Genomic DNA, 8,869 nt, shown 5'->3' on the forward strand with positions numbered 1-8,869 from the left:
AACATGATTAGGTATAAAAAGAGCCTCTCAGAGTGTCTCTCAGAAGTCAAGATGGCAAGAGGATCACCAATTCCCCCAATGCTGCGGCGAAAAATAGTGGAGCAATATCAGAAAGGAGTTTCTCAGAGAAAAATTGCAAAGAGTTTGAAGTTATCATCATCTACAGTGCATAATATCATCCAAAGAAACCATACTGGATGCCCGTGATCTTCGGGCCCTTTGACGGCACTGCATCACATACAGGAATGTTACTGTAATGGAAATCACAACATGGGCTCAGGAATACTTCCAGAAAACATTGTCAGTGAACACAATCCACCGTGCCATTCGCCGTTGCCGGCTAAAACTCTATAGGTCAAAAAAGAAGCCATGCACATGATCCAGAAGCGCAGGCGTTTTCTCTGGGCCAAGGCTTATTTAAAATGGACTGTGGCAAAGTAGAAAACTGTTCTGTGGTCAGACGAATCAAAATTTGAAGTTCTTTTTGGAAAATTGGGACGCCATGTCATCCGGACTAAAGAGGACAAGGACAACCCAAGTTGTTATCAGCGCTCCGTTCAGAAGCCTGCATCTCTGATGGTATGGGCTTGCATGAGTGCGTGTGGCATGGGCAGCTTACACATCTGGAAAGGCACCATCAATGCTGAAAGGTATATCCAAGTTCTAGAACAACATATGCTCCCATCCAGACGTTGTCTCTTTCAGGGAAGACCTTGCATTTTCCAACATGACAATGCCAGACCACATACTGCATCAATTACAACATCATGGCTGCGTAGAAGTCGGATCCGGGTACTGAAATGGCCAGCCTGCAGTCCAGATCTTTCACCCATAGAAAACATTTGGCGCATCATAAAGAGGAAGATGCGACAAAGAAGACCTAAGACAGTTGACAAACTAGAAGCCTGTATTAGACAAGAATGGGACAACATTCCTATTCCTAAACTTGAGCAACTTGTCTCCTCAGTCCCCAGACGTTTGCAGACTGTTATAAAAAGAAGAGGGGATGCCACACAGTGGTAAACATGGCCTTGTCCCAACTTTTTTGAGATGTGTTGATGCCATGAAATTGAAAATAAACTTATTTTTCCCTTAAAATTATACATTTTCTCAGTTTAAACATTTGATATGTCATCTATGTTGTATTCTGAATAAAATATTGAAATTTGAAACTTCCACATCATTGCATTCTGTTTTTATTCACAATTTGTACAGTGTCCCAACTTTTTTGGAATCGGGTTTGTAACAGTAGCAATTAGTGTTATGGCAACAGTTTAAAAGTTAACAGCCAATGACTGCAAAGAATTTCAAACAGATGAGGTATAAGACACTCAAACCTTTCTTTGTCTTCTCTGTGGTTCTTCTTACCTTGCTTTTTTCCCCTTGGCTGCTTTCCCTTCTGTTGCTTTTTTGTCTTTGTATTTATGTAGTCAAGGTGTTCCTGACTCGTGAGAAGGTAAGAAGGAGGCTTGGCTCTTTTTCTCATGGGCCTCTCTTGTTTTGGTAATAAAATCAAGTCTCATGGGCCTCTCCTCTACCCACTGATTGTATTTTTTTGCCCCATCCCTGGCAGACATCCTTTCTATCTCCTTTATGTTCCTTTCTGACCCTCGTCTTTCCTTTCTGTTTTTCATGCTGTCTTTAATAAAATGTGAAAAAGGTATGTCACAAACGCTAAAATACAATATATAATAATATAAATAATTTTTTAAAAGGAAAAAACACCAGAATTTCTACTTAAAGTCAACTCAGAAGGTGGCCCATTTTAACTGAAATTAATGGCTCATTTTATCTTAAAACATTCAGGTAAATTGGGCCAGTAACTAAAAATGATTTTTCTTTATAAAAATCTTGATTATTTAACAAAATCAGTATTTTATCTCAGAGAGGCCATCAAGACATGGTTTATGAATCATTATTTCTAAATGTGCATTTGTTTTTTATTCATTTATCATCCTTATTATTGAGAAGTAATATTGGATATCAGGCCACTCACCTTGCCTTTTTCTGGTGTGGTCTCAGAATGAGGCATTGCCCCTCCCCTGTTAGCAACCTCATACCAATAAATTCATTTGTTTAATGTCAAGTACTGTTATGGCAACAGTTTGAAATTATTTGCAGTCATTGGCTGTTAACTTTTAAAAAGATAAGACACTTCAACCTTAAATGGCCCATTTTACCTGATGGCCCAATTTGCCTCATATCACCCTACTATTATAGTAATTATACTACTATTATATGTGTATATGTATAGCTCAAAGTCTGCAAAGGGGTAAATAAACGTAGGCTAACAAATCTTATACAACATGCAAAATTATACAACATTTTATCAAACTTTGATTATTGCCTTAATCTTTTAAACAATTGAGAAGATAGTGATAACATTACATTTTATCAAAATACCTGTCAATTTCAGCAAGTCAAGAACAAATTTATACTGCGTGAATTATGTATGAAACCTTTTTAAATTATTATTATTATTTAACACAGTTGGGTAATTTTTTTTCAGGATTCTTTGATGAATAGAAAGATCCAAAGGTCAGCATTTATCTGAAATAAAAAGCTTTTGTAACATTATACACTGACTATACCATTCAAAATTGTGGAGTCAGTATTATTATTTATTTTATTTGGAAAAGAAATTATAGAAATTAATAGTTTTATTTAGCAAGGGTGGTTTAAATTGATCAAAAGTGATGATAAAGACATTTATAATGTTACAAAAGAGTTTGATTTCAGATAAATGCTGTTCTTCTGAACAATTAATTCAAATACATTGATTATTATGATGATGTTGATGGTTTTTTTTCCAGGTTTCTTTGATGAATAGAAAATTCATCAAAGAAACCTGGAAAAAAAAACAGCAACATCATCATAATAATCAATGTATTTTTTTTTTTTTTAGCAGCAAATCAGAATATTAGAATGATTTCTGAAAGATCGTGTGACTGGAGTAATTTACATTTTAAAATATATTCAAATAGAGAACAGTTATTTTAAAAAGTGAAAATATTTCAAAATTGTACTGTTTTGCTGAAGGCCTACTTTGGATCAAATAAATCCAGGCTTTCTGAGCAGAAGAGACTTCTTTAAAAAAAACAATAAAAATCTTAATGTTCAAAAACGTTTGACTGGGAAACTTTAATTTTTATCTTATTTCTAGCTTTTAATTGGCTTAGAAATCAGATACACTGCTGGACAATAACCAATAATAATGATTTGTTTATATACTACAAACACTTTTTTTGTCCCATGAGGCAGAATAGTTTCCATACTGTAATGAATGCACTGCATTGTTCATATACTTTAATTATTACCTGGAAATGACTTGAAAACACAAATAAACCATATATCGTCGCAATCGCAAATCCAAACTCGTCGTTTTTTTCTGTTTTCATCCATTTCATATATTAGGAATTTCATGGTGCAACTTTCTGCGCGAGAGCGCCCTCCTCGAGTATGAATGAAACACACACTGCATGTAATGAGCGTTCATCTCGCCTTTTTCTGGGTCCGAATAAAACATCAGGTCATGCAACAGACTATCCTGTCTCTTTGAATTTAAATCTACATTTATTCACACCGGCTCTTGAAAACCTTTATGCCAACACACTTGCCCGAAAAAGTGCGTCCCCCGCGTAATCTACGCCCCTGGTATTGTGCACATTATTGTTTTGAGAGACAGCAATGTCATGATATTCATATGAATGTGGATTTGAAAACAGATGGATTGTTAGGTAATTAAAGGTATTTATTATCCAGAAGGTATTCAGTGAAGTTTTTTGCGCAGTTCATTATACTTATTTTACGGAAAGACGTTTATTTTGTGGTTTAGTTCATATTTGCATATTTTTGATAAGTAAACTTTGACTTAATTTAGTGCACTTGAACTTACAATAGACCCCTTACAATTTTTTTGGTTGTACCTGATGTGCCTTGTGGTGCATGTCCATTAAATCACAAATGCAAAACATTAATGTTAATGAACTTTATTTTGCATTGAACAAAAGCATGTTTCATGACTCCGCAGTACCGTGCACACCAGAATCTGAATTCAGTCCCAATGACAGATCCCTTCAGGTTGAAGACTCGTGATGTTGGAAATATTCAGAGGTCAGAGGTGCCTCACAGTCCTCTAAAACAGATTCATATTTGCAAGGTTTAAACAAAGAAAACAACAGACCACAGCACATAAATACCACACACATTACAGTTTCTGTCATGTAGAAGCTTTTAGCAATAAATAATAAATATGTAATGAACACCTACATTTTTAGTTGTTGTAATGTAATGAACACTTTTTCTTCTCTGCAGTCTCAGGAAATTTTCGATTTATTGCAAGAAATAATCTACTGCCAGTATGAGTCTGATAACGAAAAACTGAATTTACAGGCATGACAGGCGTCCAATACTGCAACTTTTCTCTCTATTTTTGCACTTCTAAAACCATGTGTTGAGCCATTCACACATGAACATGATACATTATGAATGTAAGTGCCAACTGCTGGTGTGAACACTCTGCATGATTTCACTTGATGATAAGACAAGCCAATACGAGCCAAAAATGATGAATGCTGTTTAATTCTCTGAGATGTTCTTGTAAGATTGATGACTTCAGTTACATGTCAAGCATATTCGAGGGTTATGACAGTCATGACACTGATTTTTGGCAGTATGTGACTCTTGTTGTTACAGAAAACCAAGACAATTGTATTACAAAAATAACCCTCATACAGGAAATCATGAATTTCCTATTATAGGAACAGCCAAAGACCAAAAAACATGGCACCTGTGTTACAAGAACAATCCTCAGAATTCAAACCATGGCATTTATGTTATTGAAAGCAACTGTCAGACTAAAAACCATGGCAACTGTGTTAAAGGAACAACCATCAGTCTGGAAACCATGGCAATTGTGTTACATGTATACCCCTCAGAAAGGAAACCATGGCAACCATGTTACAGGAACATTTGTCAGAGCAGAAACCATGGCAACAGTGTTACAGAATAACTCTCTGGCTTGAAACCATGGCAATTGTGTTACAGGAACATTTCTCAGGTTGGAAACCATGGCAACCATTTTAAGGAACAACCCAAAGATAAGAAACCATGACAACTGCATTACAGGAACATTGCTCAGAAAAGACACCATGGAAACAGTGATGCAACGTACTTGCATTACAGAACAGCTCTCAGAATGGAAACCATGGTAACAGCGTAGACTGGAAACCATGACAATTGTGTTACACTAACATCCCTGGCAAAATAATTACAGAGCAACTCTCAGAAAGAAAACTATGGTAACTATGTAACAGAAAAATCTGTCAGACCAGAAACCATGGCAACAGCATTATGGAATAAGTCTATTAGAAACCATAGAAATTGTGTTACAGGAACATCCCTGGCAACAGCATTACAGAACAACTCTTAGAAAGGAAACCATGGCAACTATGTTACAGAACATCTGTCAGACCAGAAACCATGGCAACAGTGCAACAGAATAACTCTCAGACTGGAAACCATGGCAATTTCGTTACAGGCAACAGAGTTGCAGAACTCTTTTAGAAAAGAAACCATGGAAACTATGTTACAGGAAAATCTGTCAGACCAGAAACCATGGCAACAGCGTTATGGAATAACTCTCAGACTGGAAACCATGACAATTGTTTTACACTAAAATCCCTGGCAACAGAATTACAGAGCTACTCTCAGAAATAAAACTATGGTAACTATGTAAGAGAAATATCTGTCAGACCAGAAACCACGGCAACAGCATTATGGAATAACTCTCAGATTAGAAACCATGGCAATTGTGTTACAGGAACATCCCTGGCAACAGAATTACAGAGCAACTCTCAGAAAGGAAACCATGGCAAAAGTGTTACGGAATAACTCTCAACCATGGCTATTGTGTCGTTAGAGGAACATTCCTCAGACTGGAAATCCTGGGAACAGCATCACAGAACAACCCTCAGACTGGAAACTGTAACAACCTTCACACGGGCCATTACATGCAACAGTGTCAAAACTGATAAAAGGATGTTTACAATCTACAAAAGAAGTGTTACTATAGTAAATCTGCAGGAGTTTTGTTTGTTTGATGTATTATAATATCTCATCTCTTGATGGTGCACGCAGGGAAATTATAAGGAGTGAGCAGATGTGGATGGCTGATAGAACGTTCAGGTGTTACGTTTCAGGACTGGTTTTACAGCTACACCGCAGTCCTGTTCATCATTTTCTTGTCTTTTTCTTTACTAAGTCTCTTCCAAAGTCTTTTCACATGTTTGTTCGACCTGTTCTCACTCGCTCCGTCCCTCATTCGAGTTTGCTGAGGAAGTCGAGCAGAGCGCGGTGGAACTCACGAGGTTTGTCCATGTAACAGGCGTGTCGCGCTCCTTCCAGCTTCACCACGGTGTGATGAGGCAGCTGAATCAGGTTCTTATGGGATTGGGCGCCCAGATTGGTGTCTAACTCTCCATATATGACCAGTGTAGGAGTCTGTCAGATGAGAAGTGAGAATTAAAACAAAGCATTAAAATCAAGGAATTCTTAAATGTGAGATGAATTGAAAGAAATACGACACCTGGATGTCATGGTACTGCTGTGGGGTGATGCCGCGGGTGCCCACGGGGGCGATGGGCACAAAGCCGTGCAGCTGGGCGCTGTGTTTCTGGAAGAACGGTAGGGCGTAATGGCCGCTCATAGATGGGCTCAGTAACACCGGTGCTCGAACGCCCAGAGACTCCAGAAAACGCTTTAGCAAGTCCACGCGGCTCTGATCCGACTTTACAGACTCTGAGTCCGGAGAATTCCCAAAACCTGACAAGAAACAAGACGATTTAGTGATCTGCTTTATATGTTTTTAACATATAAAAATCAGCATATCAAGAACATTAATAAAGCGAATTATAAGTACCGGGCAGGTCGAGAGCAAGAGCTTGGTACCCATTGGAAGCCAGCAGGCTGAGGGTGCCTAACTCCTCCCAAGTTTTAGAGGTGAAGGCCTGGCCATGAAGAAGCACCATCTGCAGCCTGATGGAGAGGAGATACAGTTGCTGAATCTTTACTGTTATGTAAGAATAGGTCAATACTTATATGCAGAATTTTGTAAGTTCGAAAATCACCATAGTTACCACCGTTTTCATTAAAATACCACTCTCTATCTGTTCTTCTATCAAACTTTCAAGCAAGCAGCCAAAACGCCCCAGCTACCATTCAGAACACCTCAGTCACTGCCTAGCAACCAGCCAGAAAGCACTCATACTAATTATTTCCGCAGGCGAAATCCAGTCAGTGCGCATCCACACAGCTGGGACTTTCGTGTGAGGGCGAACGGTTTACTTCTGCAAAATTACTATAGTAAATTGATTCTGCGAGCGAAAGCAAGGTTTCTCGGGGGAAACGCAACATTTTGCGAGAAAACACAAAAGTGTCTTGTTAAACACAATATTTTGCAAATGAAGCCAAAAGTTTTATAAACAAAAGCAAGGTTTCTCATTGGACACAACATTTAACGAGAGAATAAAAAAAGTTGTGCGAGAAAAAGAGCCTGAGTTTCTCGGGGAAAAATATATATTTTGAGAGAAAACAAAAGTTTTACAAGAAAACACAAAAGTTTATCTATGAATACAATATTTTGCAAGAGAACACAAGTTTTCTAAACGAAAGCAGGGTTTCTTAGGGAAACTATATTTTGTGAGAGAATTAAAAAGTTGCGCAAGTGAAAGCAAAAATGCAATATTTTGCGAGAAAAAAGTTTTGCAAGTGAATGCAAAGTTTCTCAGGGTTAGACAATATTTGCAAGAAAACAAAGTTTTCTGAGCAAAAGTATTCTCAGGGAACAAAAGGTTGTGCAAGCGAAGGCAACGTTTCCAGGGAAACCCACTATTTTGTGAGAACGCAAAGTTTCTCTGTGATCTCAATATTTTACGTGAAAAGGCAAAAGATTTGCAAGCGAATACAAAGTTTCTTCGGAATGCAATATTTTGCAAGAGAATACAAAAAGGTTTTCCAAGCAAATGCAAGGTTAAATTTTTCTAAATCATTATGGGATGGGATGGGATATTATTGTGCAGAGAAATTAGTAAATTATTAATTTTAGAATAATTTTAAAATGTAGGCTATAATGTTGTATTTTCCCTTACAACATTTTACCAAGTTTCACTACAACAAAAACAAAAAAACATTGTTAATAGTTAAACCATAGTAACCACAAATTAACCATGGCTTTGCAATATTAACCAAAGTTTAACCGTGGTATTTGTAGTAATGCTCTGTGGTTATATAAATAGTAATCAATATGCCAAAAAAAAAAAAATATGATTACTACACTTTTACTACAATAAAACTATGGTTAATTCTTGTAAGGACTGGTACAATGCCTTGCCACACAGACGTAAATTAGATTTTTAACGGTTACGAACTGAAAAACGAATCAGATTTAATTCTATACAGCTTTATGATGTCAATTTGGAACGTGCCAATAATGCGCCAAAACTGATGTCTATCTATGCAGCTCAATACAGTCATTATATAACTATGGCATAAAACTAAAATTATGAAGTAACCTGACCTGGGCACTATCTGTCGCCCAGTGCTGTCCACAGGCAGAGCCTCCCTGAAGAAGAGCGGCGGGTCCCCGGGCAGCTGTCCGGTCCTGACCGTGATGTTGATGCTGTTTGGCGGCGGCGGAGGAGGAGAGGCGGCGATCAGCCCCATCCGCTGCTGCACCTCCAGAGACGGCTCCATGCTCCCCTGCCGCATGGAGGGCAGCAGCAGATACAGCAGCACTGTGGCCAGCAACACCAGCCCCAAAACCACCAGACGGTTGCGGAAGAAATTCATCATCTGCATGTAAAGCCATTCA

The 8,869-nt window shown here is 37.9% G+C and overlaps 1 protein-coding gene across 2 annotated transcripts in view; it reads right to left on the reverse strand.

The window, feature by feature from the left end:
* Nucleotides 1-3,973: 3,973 nt before the first annotated feature.
* The window catches only part of abhd14a (abhydrolase domain containing 14A), a 5,373-nt gene continuing 477 nt past the window's right edge, over nt 3,974-8,869 (reverse strand). Inside the window, exons 2-6 of one of the 2 annotated variants that reach the window (XR_013784654.1) lie at nt 8,576-8,850; nt 6,920-7,035; nt 6,587-6,822; nt 4,270-6,501; nt 3,974-4,135 (exon numbers count right to left, since the gene is read on the reverse strand). Coding sequence is in view for 1 of the 2 variants with exons in the window: in XM_079424941.1 (XP_079281067.1) it covers nt 6,319-6,501; nt 6,587-6,822; nt 6,920-7,035; nt 8,576-8,850 (810 nt within the window). In the remaining variant the exon portion in view is untranslated. Of the gene's footprint in view, nt 6,502-6,586; nt 6,823-6,919; nt 7,036-8,575; nt 8,851-8,869 lie in introns of both variants that reach the window. The other variant, XM_079424941.1, reaches the window with a different exon arrangement.

This window comes from Barbus barbus (assembly GCF_936440315.1).
Source record: "Barbus barbus genome assembly, chromosome: 9".
Taxonomy (NCBI): Eukaryota; Metazoa; Chordata; class Actinopteri; order Cypriniformes; family Cyprinidae; genus Barbus; species Barbus barbus.